The 25,089-nt window shown below is 45.4% G+C and overlaps 1 protein-coding gene across 2 annotated transcripts in view; it reads right to left on the bottom strand.

The window, feature by feature from the left end:
- Positions 1-25,089, bottom strand: part of NKAIN4 (sodium/potassium transporting ATPase interacting 4) — a 50,916-nt gene that overhangs the window by 1,547 nt on the left and 24,280 nt on the right. The window contains exons 2-7 of one of the 2 annotated variants that reach the window (XR_009275371.1): positions 24,130-24,267; positions 23,601-23,681; positions 14,932-15,129; positions 6,596-6,656; positions 3,481-3,565; positions 184-256 (exon numbers count right to left, since the gene is read on the bottom strand). Coding sequence is in view for 1 of the 2 variants with exons in the window: in XM_058814603.1 (XP_058670586.1) it covers positions 3,481-3,565; positions 6,596-6,656; positions 14,932-15,129; positions 23,601-23,681; positions 24,130-24,267 (563 nt within the window). In the remaining variant the exon portion in view is untranslated. The remainder of the gene's footprint in view (positions 1-183; positions 257-3,480; positions 3,566-6,595; positions 6,657-14,931; positions 15,130-23,600; positions 23,682-24,129; positions 24,268-25,089) is intronic. The other variant, XM_058814603.1, reaches the window with a different exon arrangement.

The raw sequence follows: 25,089 nt of genomic DNA, 5'->3' as shown, positions 1-25,089 counted from the left end.
TCCTCAGCGTTTGGAGCTGCATAAAATGTGGTTAGAAACTTAAAAAGCTAAGGGTCATCTCTAGGATAAAGGAGCTGCTTGAAATTGCAGTGATGTGCTGTTGGTGTAGGTGCAGCAGGATAAGCAGATCTACTTTTGGAGCCAGCAGTAAAGGTGAGTGAACGCTTTTGGCTGAAACATCACCTCTTACACATGCAGCTTCAGGATGATCAAAAGAGTTTGCAAATTCATGTTGTTTGTTTGGGAAAAAGTCTACCTAGAAAGAGAAGCAGAAGTGTTTTGTTGTGTGTTTTTTCTCTCCTCAGAACAAAGTGGAATTTTTTCCTGTTTAAGTTTCCTTTGTAAATTACTCTGCTTGTCAAAATTTGGAGGAGACAGGTGAGAAAACAATTCTAAAGGAGTTTTCCTCCCTCTCCTTCTTATTCCAATGTTTCAGTCTTGGACTTTGGATCTTTGACTAAATGCTCTTTGTGTGCTTGTACATATTGGTGTATTGAAGAACCCACTTTAGGCCAGTAGGGGATGATGGCTGTATGGGGACAAGTCCTTTAATGCTCACAGCTCTTCGTGCCTCTGGCCAGCAGACAGTGGCCCACAAAGATTGATCAGGGAGCATTAAGGTGAGAAATTGCCAACTGGAGCCTCGGATCCCTCAATTAACCAATACCTCCTGTTGCTGCCCTGTCAATACTGAGGTCTCCATCAGAAAAAAGTCACACCCTGTGCCAAAACAGGGCCCTTTCCACTGGGAGATCTGAGGGAAGGAAAGTCCATAAAATCTGGCTCCACAAGTCAAATTAAAGCTCTGAAGCCCCTGAAGTGATGCAGGACTTGAGGTGGAGATCAGCTTTAGGGGCTGGAGCCTCACAAAGGTGCAGCTCACTGCTTGGCCTTGCAAACACAGCCTTGAAAGGCAGGAAGACCTAGTGCTTGTCCCTGTACCTTTTAAATAAACAGAGAGCACCTCCTGCCATCCAGCAGGCTCTGGATTTAGCATTACCTTGTGTACAAAATCACACTTTGAGGCCATTCTGCTTTATAATTGAGATTGCACAGTGCTGCTTTCCAAAACAAATCTGGAGAGTGATGTCAGGAAACTGAAAGGATGCAGCAGGCAGGAGGGGCTGACAAATGCTCAGGATGCTCTGGGTACTTGGCAGGTGGTGCAGGGCCTTGGAGGGAACAGCTTGAGTGAGAAATGTCAAAGCTGGCTTGGCCAGCACTTCCAGCTATTGGTGCAAAAATGCTTTTTTGCCTCAAGTGATGAGAATTCTGTTACTACAAATGAACAAACAAGAAGAAAAGCAACCCAGAGCTGAGGTCCTGAGCTGGGCAGCACAAGGGGGGACAATGGTGCCAGCAGGCACAACCTGTGCCTGTGTTCCAGTTCAGGGAGGAGAAAGAGTTCAACCCTTTCTTCCTAAAAACTCACTGAAAATACTCTCTTTTAGCCTCAGGTAAGCAACTTTGCCTTCCCACAAGTGATTTAGTGTCCTTTGGATAAGTAACACAGAAACTCAGGCATTGAAGACTTTAACCTATCTTCTATCACAAGTGCTAATACATTATTATTAAATAATTAGTGTGGTGCCTTGATTGGCAAAATTAATTGATTGGTTCACAGTTTGAATACTGAATTTAGCAGCTCATGTCATTGCACTGTGGAGCCTCAGATCTCTAAAATCTCATAAATTCTGTGATATGAAAAAGAGAGACTTGAGAAAAATGCAGGAAAGGGGACAGTGGGAGGAAGGAATGGGATCTCATCAGAAAAGGATAGGTAAAACTGGAGTGAATAGGATAATTCCATTAGGAATGAAGGAAAGTGATCCTGTTAGAGAAGTCTGGCAGCCCAGAAAATGCATCTGACTGCAGCCAAGGGGGTGATGCCATCCTAAAATGAAGGTTCCTGCTTGTAGTCAGCTCCAAGTGATCAGTTGTAGAAGAAATTTGGTTTCATTCAGCATTTCCCTCAACAAAAATGAGTTCAAACCAGAAACCCTATGTCCCTGATCCTTAGCCCTTCTTAAATTTTAAATAAATTGGATGTATTTGTTGTTTCACATCTTCTTGAAGAGAATATAAAAAAACTCAACCTGCCTTCAAGTCATCACTAAATGATTTTCACGGCTGGACAAGGGCATGTGGCAGTCAGTGCCCCAGCCTGCAACACTCCATGGCACCATAACCTGGGAATGAATTATCCCTCACTCCCATTCACACACATGGAGAAGAGGCAAAAGGCTGAAATAAATAATCAAAAATTGCTATTTGGTGGCTGCTGAAGTTTACAGAGGGTCACATTATCTACAGCTCAGCAGCTGTTTTCACCTTCTGTTAGTCTGGAAGAAATATTATTTAGTGCTGGCAGAAGATACCAACAGAGAAGTGATGGGCTAAAGAAAGGGAGGGAGGAGCAACAAAATGATCTGTGGACTTGAGCAGCAGCTTCCCCTCTTACTGAGGCCCTGGAAGAAAGTTTTACATTGCTAACTTCTCTTCATATTACAATCTCCCCATACAGGAATCTTCATTTAGAAGTGATAGCTTCTTTCACAAGCAGAATTGGTCATTTTAAGAAAAAAGCAGCCCAAACCCTGTGCTGTAAAAATGTGATGCTTCTTCAGCACGCTGCTGCATCCAGCCAGTAAATCAGGGAGCTGCTTAAAGCTGCACAGCTTCTGCAGACTATGAAAAATTCCACCCCACTGTGACAAAATGAGAGAGAAATCAATATTTAATCTCCTGTAGCATCCCTTGCAGTAACACTAGAGAACCCCCAAAGTTACAGGGAATTCAGTGGCTTTGCAGAAATTATTTTATTCCTGATCTTTTGCTGCAGTGACAAAGTGGGCAGTAAGTCCTTATGAAATCAGAGGGGCACATCTACCACTCTACCTCAGGGAAGTTTTTCTTCCCTCAGCCCCACTCTTTTCCACCATCCTCACATTCCTCTTTTTGGCAGGATTCTGGTACCATTGTTCCTGAAAAACAGCCTCCCTCAGCAGCTGCTGTAAAAAACTTCCATGTGTTGAACTGCTTCCTGCGGATCAATTTAAGGAAAATAAAATCAGATCTCAGTGCTGCTTTAAACAGACAGAATTGGCCTTTGTGTTTGAGAAGCTCATTAAGAACCAGCTTTTAAGTGGACAGAGTGAAGTTGTGATCTTGTGCCTCAGGGCAGAAATGAGAATTCAACAGTGGCCCTTCATTATTGGGAGGAGAAAAGCTGCTGTGGACAGCTCCCCTTTCTGCTCTCAGCTGAACTTTTGGGCCCAGTTCTTGGAAGCAACAGAATTTAAAATTATTTTGGAACTGAGAAAGGGCAGCTTCACCCCTTTTGGTGTCCATTTGTTCATTCCTTCCATGCCTGAGAAGCCTGTTGGAGAAATCAACCTACAAAAGGAGGGAAATACCCAAACCTGTGGCACCCTTGAAACCAAGAAGCACATGGAGTCTCTTAGCACAGGTGATACTTACAGGTATGTCTGCTTGAACAAAAGGTTGGTGGGTTTTTCATTGACATGGTAGAGAGGAAATGGATCAAATCCACCAATGAAATCAACTGAAAAAAAATCAGAACTCAAATAAACAAACAAACATGGCCAGAAAGTTGAAATGAAATGAAAGGAAGGCTTGGTGAATGTCATGGCATAAACACAAAAATTAGTGACAGAACAGAAAAGTGATTTTTTTCAGGTATGGATCTCTGGGATCTCCTGGGATGGGCAAGCAAGCCAAAGAGGAGATTTCAGCCAACACAAAACTTAAAGCAGAGCTAACAAAGACTCCAGAAAAGCTTCCTTGGGTATTGCCACCATAGTGTGGTGCATGTGAGAGGAGCAGACAAAGCCAGAGGCGAGGGGAGGAAGCTGAGGAGCAGCTCCTGAGCCAGTGCCAGGGAGAGGTTTGGCAGCACAGCCCTCCCTGAGAAGGTTACACACTCAAGTGGGAATTTTCTTGCCCCACTTGTCTTTCCTGCAAGACAACAGCAGCTTTGGAAAACTGCAACCAGCTCATTATCTCCAGCTCTGGTATTTTTTTTGCATCTCCTCTGCCAAGTGAATTTCTTTGAATTGTGCACAAACAGGAACAAAGCCTCCCTTCTCCAGGGCTCACCAGGGCAGCGGGGAGAGCTCCCAGTGACAATTCCCTCAGTCACCGGGCAAGAATTTTCCAGGGCTGGAAAATTCTCAGTTCCCTGGACTCCAGGCCAAGCCTGCAGCCCAGAGCTGGCCAGCACAGGCAGGGCAGGAGGGCGTCAGGGGCTGGGATTTGTCACTGACCTTGCAGAACCCTTTAAAACTGACCCAGTTTGGATCATTTTTTGGTGCCAAGTTAGTACATTTTGTATGGAAGTGTGAAAACCATCCTGTCCAACTGCCATTTATAAATAACTGGAGAGTTTGATTAACTATTTAAGTGCCTGTTTATTTTTCTTTCCTGAAGGTGGCACTATTATTTTAAATTTAAGCTGAAGAGGTTTAAGGTTTTTTTGCTGATCAAATAATAGAAAAAAATATTTACTAATATACTGGATGTGAAAAAATCCAACTTGTTAAAATATATTTAGAAACCTAAGGACAACAGATTCTGACAAATTCCATCTTGATGGACAGCTTCAGGCTGATACTGCAATTTTGGGACAACTGAAGGTAATGGGTGAAATCTGAAGAGATTTTAAGTTAATTGTGGGGATAATTCCCAAATAGTTCCAGTGAAACTTTACCTTTTCTCAACCACTTCTGAAAGTGTTTGAGTACTCTAAAATCAAAACAGGCAGCCATTTTAAACAAAACCAAGATATTAACTTTATCACCTCAGGTGTGGAATGCCTAAATTGGGAAACTTTAAAGAACTGCAATTTTCAGTAACTACTGAGTACCTTGAACAAACACAATTCTTATCATCTGAACACACAAGCATAAGGGCACTCAAAATCCAAGACACTTTAAAAAGATAAATCTTAAGTGTGGTTCCTTGTGATTCAATACACTGCATTAGCACATCTAAAATATTCTTGCCCACAATTCAGCATTAGTAGGTCCCTACTGCTGTGTTTTCTCATGAAAATCACGTTAGCATGAGCTTCCTGATTAATGTGCCTCTGCACTTATAATTACTTCATGCTGCATATCAAAGCAACATTTAAAGGAAACCACAAATGGAAGAGAAAATTAAAACGCAGCTCAAATTTATTCAGGTCACTGGAAGGATCTACCCCTGTGAGTGTGAAATATTGATGGTTTGTCATTGTTAATTATTCAAGCTGGCATTTTAACTCCAAGCTGGGAAACTGGGAGGGAAAGTGAATTTGTTAGGGGGAAAAAAAAATACATATCCTGAAATTACCAGCTCTGTGTTGCCTAGATAAAGCTTCCTCCCATGTTGTTGCCTCTCCTAACAGATCCCTACTATAAAAATTAGCTCTGTCAAGTTATTGCTTTACAATATTCAGCAGGGGCTCAGAACTGGAGCTATTTAGCTAATACAAGAGCTATAGCCTAATTTAAAAAATATTACTATAATGTAGCACCTTTCTCTAAGTGCACTGCCAAGCTCTACAGAAATAATCAATAAAGCCAGGAGAATGAGTTCAGCCAGGAAGGAAGGAAGAAAAAAACCATAAGGACAAGGCAGATAAGTAATGCATCTCCTCTCGCTCCTATGAAAACACATTCTTCACGTACTTTCAAATACTCAGTTCAAAGCTGTTGTTTTCCAGCTCTCCTCCATGCCAGCTGCTCTTTAAAACAACAAAGCTGCTTGCACAAACCTAATCAATGCCTTAAAAGAATTGATACTTGGATGTAAAACCTTTGGATGAGATCCTTTGCTGGAATAATCTGGCCTCAACCCAACACATTGCCAAACAAATCTAACTTTGCATTTACTTCATGCAGCCATTTTCTGTTTGTAAAATCATTGCTCTCAAAGGGCTTTTTAGAGGGGCAAAGCAATCCAGGAGCAGTGGGATACCTGCACAGGTCCCACAGGCCTGTGGGTTTTTGCCCTGACAGGTGTCACAGTGACTGACTGTCACCGAGGAGATTTGTGTACCCAACACGAGGGAGCTGGCTCCTTCCTCCTCGTAACTCAAACACAGCACTTCCTCTGCTCTTAAATTAAGTGCTCAGATTGCTTCTTGGCAAGAACTCTCATGATCTGCTTCATCCTCAGCTGGTGGCACATGAGACTCTGCAGGTCTCCCACTTGAGCCCTGGGCTGAGAGCTTTGTTGTAGGTGCTTTTAATCACAGCAGTAATATTTCAGAGCCATTATTCTCAGGCTACATGAGCTTGACAACAGAGGCAGCTGCCCAGTTTCTCTAAGGCTCAGTCCAGCTGAGAAGCCAAAACCAAGCTCTTTCTGTGCTCTAAGTGTAGCAGAACTACAGCACCTAACACAGAGTGACATGGGGGAAAAAACCCTTACAGCAAAAATAGCTGATCCTTGAGGGTTAGTTAGTGCCATAACACGCAGAGGCAGAGATGGAGAGAAGTCTGACGGCAGCTCAGTCCTGACAGACAAACATCTGAGAGAGAAACAAAATTTACTAAAACCTTTGCCAAGGGATCTGTTGATAAATACTTACAGCTGTCTTCTTCTTCTGTAAAAACACTAACCACGTAACAGGCGTACACAAAGCCCACCAGCTGGAAAAGAGAGAGAATAAATCATTTCAGCATCAGCCAGTGTGAGCCTGGTCAGAACCCACTGGGCACAACTTCAGCAGGCACTATTTACACTCAGTTGGCAGCATTTCTGTGACTGTGGAGCCAAGCCATATCAGGTGTGGCTGTCAGGGAAGGCACTGATGGAGCACACCCAAAGCTTCAGAAGGAAAACTTGTAAGAGCCATCCTCACCTTCAGAGCAGCACCTTCAGCTGCTTGAATGATTGGCAAGAACGTGGGTTGGCTTTGTTGAAACTGAAACTGCTAAGTTAAGTCTCTGTAGGAAGTGATGGGAATGCCTTGTGGGACAGACAACAATGCACAAGGGACACAGAGTTGGAATGACAAAAACTCATAAACTCAGCATTCCTGTCCTACAGGGTAAATTACCAATTAGAGGTGAGTAGTTTTTATGCAGATGAGATAGAAAATTAGTTAACCATAAGAATGGTGCTGTACCGGCAGAAATGTTCAGACACCAAAATCTTTAGTAACTGGGTAGTTTCTAGAAGCTCTAAAGCATCAGAGCTGCCTCCTTCCTTCAGGCTCACTATCAAGGTGTTCCTCAGCCTAAACAGAAAAACAAACTCCTGCTACTATGGGAATTCCAGATGCAGCAGGGTCTTATTTTGCTTTGCCTTCTTCCTGTTAATCAAATATCCTCTCCGTCCTTCATTTCACATCTTTACATAACACCCCACTTAGCGAGATCTTGGTTGACAGTAACTGCATTAGTAAAGTTATTGTGAGGCATAATTGTTTTCCACTGTGAACTCAATTCCTAGGAACAAGAGTCAGCCTGTAACACACAGTGACTCACTCCAAGTGGAGACAGAATGATGCATGGGAAGGCTTGAAAAGTAGAGTCCATTCATTTCTAATATGACAGAAAAATACATCACACCCGAAAACAAAAGGCAGGATAATGAGATTTCTGCTGGGGACTTTTACAATATTTGTGGTTTCTCCAGCTCTCCCTGACAAAACATAACTTGTTGGGAGGAAATTGAATGTTTTTGCAGCATCACTAAACCCTGCTTTTCCTCTGAAGATTTTTGTATAATCATCTGAAAGAGAAGGCAGCTCACTGCTTTCCTCTTGGGTCAGCCTGATGGGAGCACATCCCAGAAACTCAGTGGAGGAAGGGCAGCTCTGGGGACTCCCTCATTCCTCTGCTGGGCTTCAGGATAAACTCCTGTGAGCTACAGAGAAACGTAAATCCTCTGGCCACATGCAATGGCCAATCTAATTGCACTTTTAGAATTGTCTCAGAATGGAACTACCATTGTTTAAGGCAGACAAATCAAAACCAAACAAAATTTTAGAGATTTTTCCTTTATCCTATGTAATATAAACCTGGATTTATTTTTTTTTCCTGAAGTTTGTGGCAGTTTTTGGGCAGGTCAGATCAAAAAATCTGGGGAGGGGTCTGGAACACAAGCTTGGTGAGGAATGGCTGAGGAGGCTCAGGAGAAAAGGAGGCTGAGGAAGGACCTTAATGCTCCCTGTACCTGCCTGGAAGGAGGCTGTAGCCCAGGTAAGGGCTTTCTTCCTCCCAAGAAACAAGCAGACAATAGGAATTGACCTCCAGCTGTGCCAGGGGAGGTCTAGATTGGATATTGGGGAACATTTCATAATTAAATAGGTTATCCAGTGATGGAGTCACCATCCCTGGAGGCATTTAAAAGACAAGCAGACGTGGCACTGGGGGACAGGTTCGGTGGTGGGCTCGGGCAGCTCTCCCAGCCCCAAGGACCGCGGGGCTCCCGGCCCAGCCCGGGCTCTGGCCGTGGTGCTGAAGCCCCGGGGCCGCTCCCCGGAGCCACCGCTCCTCCCTGGGCTAACCCTAACCCTGACCCAGGGGCTCTTGGTAAAACCAGAGTGCTGCCTGCACGTCTCAGCACTCCGAGAGATGTCCAACCAACCTTCTGATCTCCAGCATAAAGGCATCTGAACCCAAGTGACAAATTCGGAGTGCGTTCACACACATCCTCTGCACTTGCTCATGCAGCTCTATAATTGCAAGATCCAGCCTCTTACATCACATCAAATTACACACACACAAATATCCAGGCAGAAAGGTGCACCCTGAATACACCCCCTGATTCCAAGGGAACTCTAGGACCATTCTCTCCCTCCCCAGATTTCCCATCACCTCTCAGAGGAGGAACTTTGGGTTAACAGCCATGCAAAGTGGAAGCCCTAAATCCCCTCACTGCAATTATGCTCTATAACAGGTAGACACAAATCTTATGTGGTACCTGTGTCAGGAAACTCTGGCTAGAATTACCAATGAAAGTGATTTACCTGCCCAGTTTATGAGCAGAGTCAGGAGCCATTATCAGCTGTACTGTCACAGCAAACCTGATAAGGCTCTGGGCATTTTTCATGGTTCAGAAGCACCAAGCAATGTGATTGACTTGGGAAGTTTGTTTTGCACAGAAATTAATGCTCCATAACCCTCCACCATCATTCTGCTCACCCCACACATTTTTCACTTTATGACTCAGGTGACTTTTTTTGCATTCAGAAAAACAAACCAACCAATCAAAACCTAGTGAATTAAGTGAACTTTCCTAAATCTCTAATCCCAGCTTCACTGGAGTGGAGGGTTTTCTTTTTTAACTCCTTCCATCTCCTGGCTTTGTTTCAAAATCATCTGCTTGGTGTTTAAAATTTACTTTTTATTGACTTTATAATCCATTCCTTCTTTAGATGCATTTCAGCAATAAAAAAGCTTGTTAATTTAGTGGAACCGTTTATTCAGAGAAGGTTTGTATTGTGATCTGGCCAGAACAGGAGAGTCTCAATGGCAAGGGGGGGAAAAGATGCACACTATAAATATGAATTCCAGTTTTTTTATGTGCTGACCTTACTAAATACTCTAAGGGATTAATCTACAATTAAATAACCTCAAATTAAATAATCTCAAGGATTAACCGAACTCATGGCAATCCCCATGTCTCACCTTCAGAATAAATTAGGAATTAAATAGAGCTAAGGAGGAGAAATGCTGCTCCTGTTGTCCAGTCTTTCCCCTGGAAGAGTCTGCTGCAGTGTGGAACGAGCAGTCTCCAAGAAACACCTGAAATTCCCTTCTGACTGCATCTTTGATAACGATGTGTCAAACCCCCAAACATCACCCACTTTATCAGCAATTAACACACAACAAGAAGCTTCACAGAAGCCAACAATTTGGAATAATTTCACCCTTGCTCCAAGTGCCATCCTGGCTGCTGATTTCAGTGCAAAGGAGGGGTTTAAGCTCTGTATCCCAGGGAAATACCAATAATTCCTGGCTCTTTGCAAATTACATCGGGGAGGTAGAAGAGGAGGGAAAACGTCAGCGATGTAAAATGACACTAAGCCACTGCTCTAATTCCCCAAAGAATGTTCTAGGGCTTTAGCCTCTGCTGCTGTTTCTCTGCTTGTTCTGCATGTGCAGTACCAGCTTCCCCAAGCTGCAGAAGGATCTGATTAAGCCTTTTTATGAGGAACACATGTTGAGGGCAGGTGTGTTGTGTCAGCCTGGGAACGCACACGCTGCCCCAAGCACTCTGCAGGCAAACAGAGGGGGAAAGACAGGGAGAGACAAGGGTGCCCCAAGGGAATGGGGGAAACATATGTCTGAGCATCCCCCTGCCCCTCAGCCCTCTGGAGTGAACTTTTTAATAGAGTTGAAAATTGTTCATCAAACAGCAGCGTTGAGTGAAGGCGCTGGAGCCGGAAAAAGTAAATTAGAGAAAAACCTGGAGAAAGGGACCAGCTGGCTGCAAGTGTGCAAAATACACAAAGGATGGGGAGGCAAATTTTAGGAGGTGTTACTGTTACTTGTGTAAGATCTTGGCTTTAGTCTGCCTCTGTCCTAGTGAAGATTCTCCAACTCTTCTCTCAAAATAGACAAACTTGCCACTGCTTTTTCCACCAGAGAATAGGTGCAAAGGCTCTTCCTTCAGGCACATGCATTCTAGGTTTCACTTCTAATCAGAGCTAATGAAAGGTGCACACTGACATCAGTGCAAGAGGGGGAAATGAAGGACGTCTGCTATGAGAAAGCAAAAATCCAGCTTGTGAATGAGCTATTGTGACCAGATAGCCAAAGAAAGGCAATCAAAATCCTTTAATTCCTTGACCTTCTTTACTCTTTGGATGCAATTACAACCACTGAAAATCTACCTTCTGCCAAGAGCAAGGCATCTCTTGCACACTGGTTCTCACATAACATCTGCTGTCAAGGCTTGCCTTGCTGCCTCCCTGGGAACCTTCCAACCTGTCAGTCTGAGTGAAAACAACAGGCAGGCAGGCAGGCAGTGAGTTCTGGCACCTGGGAAGACATTTCCAATTTCTACTCCATTCAGTGGAGCCTCAGGAAAAGCCCAAGCCTCCCCACTCCCAGAAGCACCATATGGAGAGCCCAGAGCTATGCCAGGTATTTCAGAGCTGGGAATCACTCCTCTCCCTGCTGGCTGGCGAGCTGGGGACGTGCAAGATGAATCCTTGCTAAGGGAAAAGCAAAGCAGATTCTTATCTTGACAAAGAAGTTGCTGCTGCATTTCCTACCTGGGTTTGTAGGATTATCTTTACAGTTCATTTCTATACCAGGACAGAATTTTAGATGTTGCCCCGATGAGCTTTTACCTCTCAATTTTGATTGCCTCTCTTTGGCTATCTGTTGTTTTACCTCTGATGTGTTTTGTGCTAAAGCATTGAGAAAGATTTTCAAACTGGGCCCTACAGCAACTTGTATCACGTGTGGTGACTAATATGCCCAAGTTTGATTGCATTCCAGATTAAAGGAATTGCTTTTGCCTTCAAGGAGTACAGACAAGCTCTGAGCAAAAGCAGACTGAGACCTTCTGTATCCTCAAATGTATGCCCAGGAGCAGGATGATATAATCAGCAGGAGTCAAGCTGACAGCCAACACTGTGCTCACCAGATGGATCCAGGTTTGCCTTTCCTCTCCTTTGGCATGCAAGACTGAGTTCAGGGAGCCTTGCCCCAGGTAAACAACACAGCACTACAGTCCCTCAGTATTCCCTCAAGGAATTGGAACTTCCAGAAAAAAAAAATAAAATGCTCACCAATAAAGTTGGGTATTGCATATTCAAACAGAGTTGATTTCACAGTGCTGTATCTGGGGTGAAAACCAAACCAAGCAGAACACACTACCCAGCCCACAACTTCTAAAAAACATTAGACAGAGAAAAACCAAACTACTGAAAGCACAATTTTGCCTGTCCCTTGCCCTTCCTAACAGGGAACTGACGACTGTGGTCTCAGACAAGGAGGGAACGAGGTCACATCTCTTGCTGCATCCCCTGAGCCCTCCAGTTGCTGGTTGTGTTTTTGTGCTATTGATCTGTGTCCCTGCCTGTCTGCAGCACTGTACCTGCCAGCACTCTGGGGACAGCTGCCCGTAATGAAACCTGCCTCAAAGTGAGATAAAGAGAACAGAAAAAGAAACTGGCAGGGATCAAAGACTTTGACCCTCAGAGAGTAAAATGGGAGAGAACTGGCTGACTGCTTTCAGGCAAGGTCTGAGGGAGAAAGACTTGCTTTCTGCCTGACCTCAAAGAAGAGGGGAAAAGCTCCATTCCTTCCACTACATGACAAAATTACATGAGCATTTCAGAACTAGCAGCAGTTACAGACCTGGGGCTTCAATACTGTGCTTTTATTACAGGACAAGTAGAAATTTAGTTCACTGCATAGCTCAGCCCATATGGGTTTCTTGCCTACAAGTATTTTAACCCCATTTTTCAGGGTTTAGGACTCAAAAATTTATTGCACCTTAAATATCAGGGTGAAAGAGAAAGAAAGTATTTCCCTAAATCCTATTTTGTCTTACAGTCCCCTCCTGCCTCCCCATCTGGCCCTTAGTGATGTTTTGCAGATGCACAGAGAATATTGTCATGTGCCTTTGGGAAGAAGCAAAGGAAAAGCCACTGTCAGAGACAGAGTTCTATAAATCAGAGTGATCACTTAGCCCAGGGCCATGTGCCTAAGTCAGGAAGCTGCCAAAAACCAAAGATCTACTCCAAACAAACTCAGGAGCATTTGCTGGCTCAACTTCTGGCCCAGGGCACAGGGGCTGTGCCAGCTCAGGAGTTCAGGAAGGATGCTAAGAGTGGGAAATCTCTGTGCTCTAAAAGAGGATGGTATGACTGCAAAGTCTGCCCCTGTTTCACCAAACTCAGGTACAGTTCTGTTCCACCTAAAAGCCCTCTCTGAAGACAGCAGGCTGTATTCTGCTGGACACACAGGTTTGCCTCTCTCACACAGGGGCATGGCAGCAGCTCTCAGACAGATCCATGCAGATCATTTGGCCCCAAGGAGAGCTGAGGGGATGTTAACAGCCAGCACACGAGCCAGGGAGCTCATCCAAGTCAGGAAACAGGAGCTTCTGCCCCTTCTCTGACAGGGCAAGAAAGGGGCCTGAGCCTTCCCCCTCCCTGCAGTTCCCTGGGTCGCACACAGCCCAGCTAATAGGAAATGCAGGATCAGGACAGCACCAAAAACGTGCAGAGAAGTACTTGGCACTCTAGAAACTTGAAAAATCACTGTAATCCTTCAGCATTTAAACAGGGCAAGGTGCCTTTCTTTTTTAAGCCAAAACTGAAAGCCAGAATGTGAATGGTTCCGCAGTTCATGTTTTTGCCTAAAGCTATTAACCCCAAAGTAACAATCCAAAGCAGATTAGAGATGGGGGCTACAAAATGTAAGAGCAGCACCAAAGTGAGGAGCACAATGGATATTTTGTGTTAATTTCACAGAAAAGTGAGAAACAATGAACAGTAAATGTTAGGGATGCTGCATTTTTACAGAGTACTTTCAAAAGCCTGAGGAAGACTGTGATGAGGAAAGAGTGGATGAAAACATTTAGTGGCTATATCTTGGGTATCAGCAGAAGGAAAATAAGCTGCTTACTGCCTCCTAAAACGTGATTTCATTTTCTGGGGATTGTTCACAACAAATGTGCAGGTGTTTGCTCCACCACCCATCACTGAGCCATGGGGAATAACAGCAATCTTTCACAGAAACATGGAATTAAGGTTGGAAGAAGCCTTTTAAAGCTTCAAGTCAATCATCAACGCAGCATCACCACTACATTCATCACTAAACCATGTCCTCAAGTGCCAAATCCACACAGTTTTTGAACGCTTCCAGGTGTGGTGGCTCCACCACTTCCCTGAGCAGTCTGTTCCAGTGCTTTACAACCCTTTATGTGCAGAAATTGTCCCCCAGTATCCAAACTAAACCTCCCTGGTGCCATTTGGTGCCATTTCCTCTTGTGCTGTCAAAACCTTTTCTTTTAACCCTCCTCCAGAAGGGTCAACATATGAATTCCCACACCCCAACAGAGATTCAGAACCCTTTGTTACTGCATGGTTGCACAGATGCATTACTTCAAGCATCAGGTTGCTGATACCCATTTCCAACAGAAGAATCACAGAATCACAGAAGTTCAAGACTGGAAGAGACCTATAAGATCATCAAGTCCAGCCGATGTTCTAACTGTTCACTAGATCATGGCAGCAAGTGCCACATCCAGTCTTTTTTTGAACTCTTCAAGGGATGATGACTCCACCACCTCACTGGGTAAATGATTCCAGTATCTGATCACTCTTTCTGTGAAATATTTCCTTCTTAATTCTAACTTACATCTCGCTTGACGCAGCTTGAGACTGTGTCCTCTTGTTCTATCTGTTGTCGCCCGGAGAAAGAGACCGACCCCCAGCTCACCACAGCCACCCTTCAGGAAGTTGTAGAGAGCGATGAGGTCGCCCCTTAGTCTCCTTTTCTCTAGGCTAAACAACCCCAGCTCCCTCAGTCACTCTTCGTATGACTTGTGCTCCAAGCCCCTTACTAGTCTCGTTGCTCTCCTCTGGACACGCTCAAGTAACTCGATGTCCCTCCTAAAGTGAGGGGCCCAGAACTGGATACAGTACTCCAAGTGAGGCCTCACCAGTGCCGAGTACAGGGGAAGAATGACCTCCCTGCTCCTGCTGGCCACTCCATTTCTGATACTGGCCAGGATGGCATTGGCCCTCTTGGCTACCTGGGCACACTGTTGCCAGCAGTATTTTTCATAAGAGAGAAGAGCAGAACAATCCAACAAAACACATTTACAGTGGCTTTTGCAATCAGGCAATACAAAAAGCGGTGAAAAACCACAGCCCAAGCTCTGTACCTGGCAAAGAACAAAACCAAAGCAGCATCTCCTGGGGAGCTGCTCCCCTCGTGAGGCACTCACCGCGATGAGGATCTGGAAGGAGCTGTGCATGACCTCGATGTAGCGATACTCCAGGGCACAGCCGATGACAGAGATGTAGGAATGGCTATCCAGCCCCTTGATGCCAGACATTGGAGCCTCCTTCCTCACACAGCCAGGGCCATTCTCACTCCACCACGACTGGTGCCGGGAGATGTTGAATGTCAGCAGCTCGCTGTCCTAAAGGGAAAAGTTGCAAAGAGAGCTTTGTTTACTCTGAGAGTGTTTCAACCTCAGAGGGCAGCTCCTTTGGGGCAGCTCCCCTTAGAGTCAAAAGGAAAAACAGATTCTGTTGTGGTGTTGGGTCCCCAGGAGGAGGTGAGAGATAGGAATCTGACTCCAAGTTTTCAGAAGGCTGAATATAATAATATAATATAATATAATATAATATAATATAATATAATATAATATAATATAAGTAATCTATATTATATTACATATTATATATATGATTATATTATATACATATGATATATTATATACTATTATATATTATATTATATACTATTATATACTATACTATTATATTATATATAATAATACAACACAAAGCATTGTTGTTATAATAAACCAACACAAGCACCTGGAAAATATGAACTTTATAACCCCAAAGTGAGTTTCAAAACCCAACAGATCTTCCTCTGTTCCTAGCTTTTAACACATCTGACAAGATCCCGCACCATTTTTATCTGATTTCCTTCCACACTCTTCACATCTGGTGCTTCTGCATCTCCTGTCAGCCTACTCTGCCCAGCTGACCTCACAGTGCTGACTGCAGCTCCTTGTAAACCCTCCCTTGCAATTTCTTATCAACTTCACCTCGAGAGGCTCTTTGTTTTGCTCCCTTGTCTTTCCTAGGTAAATACTTTGAACATGAGGCGGTCACAGAGTGAAATGCCACACAAGGAGTGCAGGGCTTTGGTGTGCAGCCAGGTGCTTATTTTAACATGACTACACTTTCCTCACACTTGAGAAAAGCTCAGTATTTATGGGAACACTCAGAAGAGCTTTGGGATTTTGAGCCTGCAGGACACGGCAAAGGTAAAAGAAAAACTCAGGGCTGGCTGAACAGCTGCAACCCTTCATGGATGAGTGCCAAGTGCTGGCTACCCCTGGAGGCCTCTCAGGGCACTTTGATGCAGAATCAACAACTCCTTTTGACCACAAAACAAGGCAAGGGGTTGGAAGTTTTATTCTGAAAAACAGATTTCAAAATTTGAAGGCAAAGAATTTGTATTTCTACAGAGAGGGATGAATGCTGGATATACACACATCACCCACCCATAAGTAAAGGTTTTAGCACCTATCCATAAACTATTTCACACTGCTCATGCCAGTGTCCTACACAGTCCCAGGAGGAAAGCTGTGGCTCCCAGAACAGCAGCAGTCAGAGTTTGGGGTATTCACACTTCCCAACATGGAAAACCTCACACGGCAGCTCCTTTCTGTCAGCTCCCCGTGGAGTCAAAAGGAAAAACAGATTCAGAGCAGCCTATCCAAGCCCCTGCTCCAAATTCCCCTCCAGAGAGAGGGCCTGTCTCCTCAGCCAGCACAGGAGCCAAGCCAGGCAGTCCTGCAGATATCAAACAGACACTGAAAAGCAGATCCAGGGCCAAACTCGAGTCACAGGGCCAGGAACATGAATGCCAGCCAGAGAATCAGTGAACAGCCCCAGCTGCCCCACTCTGCACCTTGTGTGGGGACCCTCCTTGCACTACAGCCAACCCAAACCAGCCTGCAGAGCCCTTATTCCAATCTGCTGCAGGAAGCACGTGCTGAGAAATGTGGACAATGAAGTGAGGAGACAGCTGCCAAGCTCCTGACATAATCACCACAGCAGATGGCATGTGCTGGGCAGGAGATGGAGCAGGGCGCTGGGGCAGCTGAGACAATGGGGAAAACCCTACTAACAGTTGGGAGTTTAGCCCTCTCCTGGGCTTCACCCTTCAGTGGCCCACACATAGCTCAGGAAGGCACCAAATCACATCTTTTCTGCAAAGCTTGCTCTTTTTCTCCCAAGTTTGTGTGTTATGGGCTGATGGATTTTCCCCAGCCAAAGCCAGGCCTCCAGGCTGGGCCCTTCTCCCTCTCACAAGGCACTCGCTGCTTTGGCTGGGGAAAGAAGCAAACATCTTTCTCAAAAAACAAAACAAACAAACAGAAATAAACCTCCAGAACAACCAAAAATCCCCCAAGTGAACTCCTGTTTCTTTGCCTGGGGCTCCCCCCTTTAGCACTGAAGCAAAGCTGTTCCCAGGGCACCACAGCATCTCCTCTCACCCTCAGTCCCCAGGGTTTTCCTCTCCCAGCTCACAGATGGTGCCTTCCCAAACCTTCTGCCTCACAGAGCCCTCAGTGTCCTCTCCGCTCCTCACAGAGGTAGCAGTGTGTGCTTGGCAAGGCAAGGAACAGGCTGCTTTCCTTCCAGAATCTCCCTTTTGTCAGCCTGCAGAGATTTGGCTCTGCCTTAACTTTGCTGCTCAACTTGTAAATTCAGGCTGGAAAAGCAGAGCAGGTGTGGCTGGAGGTGGGCAGGTGGAGGAACAGGAGGCCCCAACCAGCCCTCACTGCTTTTTGTCTACAATCACACTCCAGCTCTGAGCAAAAAAAAAAAAAGGAAAAAAAATTAAGAAGTTCTACATCAGTGAAGAGCAGATTGGAAAAACGGAGCACATTTGGATTCTAAAAGCACCACAATGCTTTGAACCCATGAGCCATCCATCCCACAGATGTAAAGTGAATACTGATTGCACACTGGGATCAGGGAAAGCCTCTGTGCTCAGAGCCACCTTCCTGAACCTCTGTCTGGGGCAAGGGCAGCACCACAGGGTCTCAACATGCAAAGCAGAGCTGTTCCTCTGCCCTCGGGGGATACCTGTGTCATGGGGCACAATAAAAAGAGCACTCAAGAAAATCCCTTAATTGACCTCCCGTTGCTCAGAGCTCGATGGGAGACTGCAATAACAACTCCAGGATGTCTCCTGTGGTTTGCCAGCTCCGTTTGTGAGAATGCAGTCGGAGGGAAGTGAGACCATGAACAGAACATCACAGAAAAATCAGGAGAAAAGAGCCTGTTTTAAGAAGGTTTAGGGAACAGCTGTTTCCCAAAAGCTTTCTGCAATACATGTGAAATCTAAACACACTGAAATGCTCCCAGAAGTGGAATGTGGGCTGGGAGATGTTAATCAGCCCCAGCAGTGAGGCAGCCCTGGTGCAGGGACAGGGATCTGTGTGTGCCTGGCCCCTGCTCATCCCTTGCCAGGGCTGTCACTGCCTCCTTGTGAAAAATGCATGTATTTTATGATTGGCTTTTCGCTAATATTGAAATGAGTATGTGTTGTGTTAGAAAGTAATGCTGTATTAATTCTCTTAAGTACAGTGTTAAATATAGTTTTAGGTTATAAAAATTGTTAAAATAGAAACGATGCTATGTAGGATACTTTTTTTAAAGAAAGGATTTGCAGTGAAATAGCAGCCACAGGACACCTGAATCTTTCAGAGAAAAAGAATTTATCGCCCTCTTATCAGAAGCAATGAACTTCTTCCCGCCTCGAAGGCGCTGTTAGGATTCCGAGGAAGAAGCTGACGATGACCAGACACAATCCTGTTTTTGAATGGAATTTATGCATCATGTATGAGGTGTATGAATATGCAACAAGCTATTGCTTTTAAGGGTTAATCCTTTGTTAACTGTGTCCTTTTTCAGGCTCATGCTGCCCATAAAAAGGTACCCGGAGTGTCCGTAACTCTTTGTCTCTATTGTCTCATATTTTCCTAATTCAAATCGTCCAAATTATTATTACTCTAATTGTATTACTATTTTTATAACCATTTTATTACTATTAAACTTTTAAAATTTTAAAAACAAGTGATTGGCGTTTTTCACACTCCTTGACCTCCAGCCTGGGGGGAAACACGAGCCAGGAGCGACCCAAGCACCTTAAAGCCAGGTAAAAACATCACACCTCACTCTGAACTGCTGCAGCACCTGGCTGCCACCCGTGTGCCACCAGGGTGAGAGGGAGACAGGAGCACTGAAACTGCAGCACCCCCATTTCCCAGAGCCTGCCCACGGGAAACTCACACCTACCTCCCACACCCACGGAGCCAGCTGTGCTCCTGTGCTAAAATAGCCTCCTGAAAGCTGCTCTGAAATTATTTGCTAAGGGACACTACCAGAGATGGTTTTACTTCTTGTTGTTAACAGCCTTCTGAACTGCCTCCCCCAAATTTCCTTAATTATCAGGCAAAACCACACTAGGACAGCTCCGGAATAAACTGAACTTCGTTTGGGAGCCACCAGAGCTTGACAGCAGAATCATTTTGAATCTCTTTAGATGGAAATATTTCTTATTAAAATAGGAAATATCATGTTCATCTTTCAGTCCTGCATCACCTTGAGACACAGAGAAACACTCCCAGTGTCTCTCAGTGGGCTTGTTGACAAAGCCACAGCATTTAAAGCCAAATCCCAAACTTCCAAGTTCTACATTTAGAAGGAGGTGAGGGACAGTTTTACATACACATAAATTTATCCATCCTCCTGGTGTTTTAACCAGGTACAAAGCCATCCCAAGATGCCACCCAGATTCTCTGAAATACAAATAACCCCTGTTTGACTCACAAGGGCTGCTTCCATTTCAACAGGAGATTTAGACCACCACGACTCTGGATTCAGATCAAAGCAGTGCATAGACAAGAGAGAATATAAAGGAATGATAAAAAAAAAAAAAAATTATAAATCACCATTCAAGAAGAATAATTCCAGAGGGAAAAGACAAAGGAACACATTGAAATACAGGACACCAGTTCCTCAAACCAATTTGAATATTTCTCAAGCACATGATGAAGAGTCAGTCAGCATGGCAGCTGGACAGACATATGCTCACATGTCTTAACGGCAGGATTTTAATAATTAACTCAGACTGAGGGGTTGCAGGAGGGATGTGTTTCACGCTCGACTAGACAGGGAGAAGCTTTACACATTATTGCAAACCCAGCCTGGAAACTGCAGAGCCAGGTCCCAGCAATTCACCTACCCAGATGGACATGGGAAAAGAGGGAGATGGGGCAGGAGGAGGAACAGCAACCTGGAAATTGGGCTGTGAGCAGTGGCACAGCACTTGGAGCTGCAAGTGCGCTCAGGAGTGTGGGCAGAGCCTGTCAGCAAGGCAAGGCTGCCAGGAGCTGCTCAGAGCACATCACCACCTCCTGCCAGTGCTGAGCAGCAGCCCTGCAAACCCAGCCTGCTCCAGCACCCACTGGCATGGCACTTCCAGCAAAGCTGGCATGGGCTGTGTGCCTGGGGAGGCCCTTCCAGCAGCAGGGGAAGAGCTTCCTCAGACACTTGTGCTGATCCACCTGTGCCTGGCCAGCCAAGGAAGTTCTGCTGGGCCATATTTCAACACTCTTACTCCTGCTAAGAGAAGATTCCAAGATAAAAAACCCTGGCAGGATAGAAAGACAGAAATCAAGTCAGTTTAGCTCTTCCAAGAAGTAGGGAATAGATTCAGTGATCAGTAGAATTTTCCTTTCCAACTAAAAATTCAGCATAACTAGTGATTGGTAGCTGGTTAGTAATTAGTTATAACTCCCTGAGCAGGGCTGACCAGAACAGCATCTTCAGCAATTCCATGGCCAGGGGACATGGAAGGGACATGCTGGAATAATCTGGAGGACAAAGGAGCACTTCAAGAAATGTGAAAGACAGGAGGAAAGAGAGGGTGAGAACTGGAGGAAAGATACATCAGAGAGCAATTCCTGGTAAGGGAAAGCCAAGAGCCAAACTGCACCTACCAGCCTTTATTCTACTGATGACCTGGAATTTATAACTTAGAGATTGTCCCAACCCCTTTGCCAAACCACCCATGGGCTGACATGGGACTGTGGGGTCCCTGGTTTCTGTTCATTAGGTCAGCCAGGCACCCAAAGCAAGGGGGGCACAACAACAACATCCCATTTTTGTGAACAGCACATCCCTGCTCCCATCCTGTATCCCCTCACCACTGTGAAATCACACCTAGGCAGCAGAGCACAAAGAATTGTTTGCAATGAGTGCACATACCTGCTTCCTCATCTTTTCAATTCCCTGGGCTTTTCTGAAATCTGTTAAATCAGAAACACTTGAATCCTTTCTGTCCTGTCTCGCCCCACCCTGTCCCAGCTGCACTGGGCTGTCATTACCAGGCACCAAGTTACCAAACTCCATTCTCTGGAGTTCCCTGCCCTTCCTGCATTCTCCCACTGTCAATAAGCTGCTGACAGAGCCTGCCCTGGCAGGCTGCCCTTGTCAGAGCACAGCAGGGTCAGTGCAGGGCTGGCAGCACTGCCACTCCCCCATTCCCCCAGCAATCACACAGGAACAGCACCCTGAACACCTCCAGAGCTCTCAGCCCCCTCAGGGACTTGCACAACCCTGCCCAAGCACTCCAGTGTGTTCATTATTAGAATGAGTTTGTGTTTATCAGACCAGCTCCATCAGCCTCCCTCCACCAAAGCTCTTCTCCCAATATTTGCAGTTTCCCTGCCTGCTGCCAAGCTCATGATGAGCTTTGACTTTGACTCCTGGTCAGGACTGGAGGGCAGCCCCTATCCCCTGTGGGCACCCAGAGGTACCTGCAGCCCTGCTGCCATCCACTCCCAGCTGGCACTGCCCTGTACAGCCAAGCCCAGGTGTCCTTCTGGGGTCTGATCCCACGACCGACATCAATAAAACACCTGCTGCCTTTGGATCAGCTTTCCAGAGATGCAGCCTGTGAAGTGTCCTACAGAAAGTGTCCTGAAGTGTCCTACAGAAATGTCCTGTCCTGAAGTATCCTACAGAAACCTCAGCTCCTGCTCCAGGTGGATCTTTTGGTCTCTTGTGGAAGCAAAGATTTGTTTTGCCACTACAAAGACCCAAATTACTTCAGTGAGAGTAGAGGAGGATGGAAAGCAGCATCATTAGTTTTCCTTACAAAACAGCTTTTTAAAGTGAGAATAACTCATTAAGAACAGAGGCAAGGCTGTCAACTGCTTTACAGCCAAACAAGCACAAATTCTCTCTTGGTTTTGCTGGTTGCCATTAAATGAACTAATTTCTCATTGCAGCATGCAAGTCCACTGAGTCAATAACAACTTACACTGCAGCCCAACTCTATAAAAAATGTCCCCAGTCACAAGTGTCACCCTGTAGGCTAAATAAAACCTCTCTGTGTGCTGGCTTGGCTAAAATGAGCCCCAGCACAGAGCAAGGTTACCAGGGGAAGCTCCTCTGTGGCACGAAAAAAGGAGATTGTGGTGCTGTTTGAACTGCAGAACAGCAACCTGACGTGTTGCAGTGCAGGTTGGGATTAGCAAACATGAGGATCCAGCTGGCTGGAAGCAAACACTGGCTCTGAGAAGCTCCCAGAGCAGTTTATCAAGCCAACATTTTCTCTGCAGAAGGGAGCATATAAATAGTTACATAAAATTCTTTTTTTTTTCAGTTGGTCACAGCCAACATCGAGATCATCTCAGGCTGAGATTTCAGATTATGAATAATCACTGTTTTGGGCAAGAACTCCCTCAAAGTTTATGGAGTTAATTGAGAGGGTGAATGAAGATGAATTGAGACATTGGGAAGTCACATTTTCTTATCTGCAAAGGATTTAGGCCTGATAAAACCACAGGGCCATTCCAATTATGAGTGCAACTCCAATGCATGACCTGGAATATAGGCCAGATGTGGAGTGCTCTGAAATGAACCTGCATCCCACAGTCTGAGCCTGCTGTGCTCCAGCAACACTCATAATTCATAGCTTACAGCCCAGCCTTAATTTAGGGCCTGCCTCCCATTTTTATTTTTTCTGACTCACTCCTCATTAGGCAGACAGCAATATTTAGCTAATCTACTCTTCAAAGAGCTTTGCATATTAACTCACAACAGCCTGGCCAGCAGCCATGGGTAACTACCACTGTACTTAAAAAGGAAGAAATGAGGCAGGGAAAGCATCCCAAGGAGATGAGGCAGATCCCTCTGGGGAGGGATGTTCTCTGTTCTGCAGACAGAGGAGCCTCTCCCCAAAGGTACAACAGGAAACATCTTGCCTGCTGTGGCAAAAACCAGGTATTTATCCCTGCTGCTGGAATGCAGCAAGGCTTCAGCAGGACTGGGAGGCACAGAAACATCAAGAGAGGGGCAGGTGTAGAGCTCCAGCAAAGTCCTTGGGGCAGCTCAACCCAGCCAGCTCCTGCTGCAGCCCTTCCCTGGGACACACTCAGTGCACACATCACACACCTTCTTGCCAAGGTGGGCTCAGATCCCAAGAGGATCAGCTGCAATCTGGGGATCTCCCAGCCTTCCTCATCCTCCTCAGCATCACTGCTGGGAACCTGCCCTCAAACCCCCTCTCCCCTCAGGATGGCTCTGTCCATGTATTATATCACTTATGGCTCTGCTGCCAGTCCTGCTCTCACCTCTGGAAAGCAAATGCACTGCACCTGCTGTGAGGGCAGGGTTTGTTCCAGCCACCACCTGCACCAACCAACCAAGAGCTCCAGGAATCAGCAGTGGCTCCTCAGTTTCCCATGCAAGCAGCAGTACTGCCCATCCCTGGTAAAGCAGCCCCTCCACAGGCAGGATCTGCTCCCAGCCCTGCCCTCCCCACTCAGCTGCACAGCCTGACACTCACCTTTGAGAGCCCTCCCACTTCTAAGTAGAAGCAGATGATGAAGATGTTCCAGGTGACCCAGACTGCAGTCCAGATGGCATACTGGGAAGGAATGGGGAGGGGGAGAGAGAAGCAATAATCATTAGGAAGTCACTGGAATTATTGTGTGTATATATATATATTTATATTGATGTATGTGTGCTCTAGCTGGGGGCAGTGGAATGCCCTGAGTCAGCACTGAAATCCTTTTCCCTCTGTTTGTGTTCCGTATTCAGATGCTCTCTTGCCTGATAAGCCACATAGGAGTCTGGAGGGCTTTCCAGTTTCTGTGCTGCATTTGTGCAGCCCCTCACCCTCCCTCTCTGCTGGGCAGCCTTTGGGCACAGAGAGAATGATCAGAAACCTCCCCAGCTTGGCACAGGCAGATTGCTGAGCACAGCCAGGCCCTCCTGCTGGAACAGCACGCAGGGCCTGATCCCCCAGGGGCTCTGCCCTGTCCCCATCTCGTGGCACACCCCCAGGGCACAGGCTGTGGGCGTCCCTCACTCACCACCACGATGTAGCGCGGCCGGTACTGGATGGTGCCGAAGAGCCCCAGGATGACGATGATGATGTGCAGGAAGTTGGCGAGGATTGGAGCCCACTGGTAGCCCAAGAAGTCGAACACTTGCCTCTCCAGAGCAGCCAGCTGGAAGGGAGAAGGACAAGGAGAGTCAGAGTCGTGTACCCACTGTGTTTGTGCCCAAGGTTTTCACAAGCTCCCTGAGCAAAGCCCCGCAGCAGCTGAAGGTGGGACTCGGTTCCCAAAGCAATCTGAACCAGGTCAGTAGCACACAAGGCTTGTTCACACATCCCCCTTCCCCTCTGCTCCCATCCCAGCTCCTCTGATGGCTGAGCTCCAGTGCTGTGTGGTGTCGCTGTCATATTTGCTGAAAAATCCCTTTGTCGGGATTTCTTCTCCTGGGAAGCTGAGAAGCCTCAGAGAAAAATGAAAACAATAATTATCTGATTGCTTCTCCTGTGTTTGGCTGCTTTGGAATGTGGTCTGGAGATTGTTTATCCAACAGATGAATGTTTGATTGGTTTAATGTGAATTGTTTTTACTTAATGACCAATCACAGCCAGCTGTGTCAGACTCTGAGGAGTCAGTCGTGAGTTTTCATTATCATTCTTTGTAACCTTCTGTCTGTATCCTTTCTCTATTCTTTAGTATAGTTTTAGTATTTTATAGTATTTAGTATTTTATAGTATTCTTTAGTATAGTTTTACTATAGCATGTAATATAATTTATTATAATATAAAATATATAATTATATTATATATGATAGATATAATATATATTTTATTAAAAGTATTATATTATATTATATTATATTATATTATATTATATTATATTATATTATATTATATTATATTATATTATATTATATTATGTTATATTACATTATATTGGCCTTCTAAGAACATGCAGTCAGATTCTCAATTCCTCCTTCATCCAGGGGACCCCAAA

The sequence above is a fragment of the Ammospiza caudacuta genome, chromosome 15 (assembly GCF_027887145.1).
Source record: "Ammospiza caudacuta isolate bAmmCau1 chromosome 15, bAmmCau1.pri, whole genome shotgun sequence".
Lineage (NCBI taxonomy): Eukaryota > Metazoa > Chordata > Aves > Passeriformes > Passerellidae > Ammospiza > Ammospiza caudacuta.
This window is presented reverse-complemented; position numbering and strand designations above follow the sequence as displayed.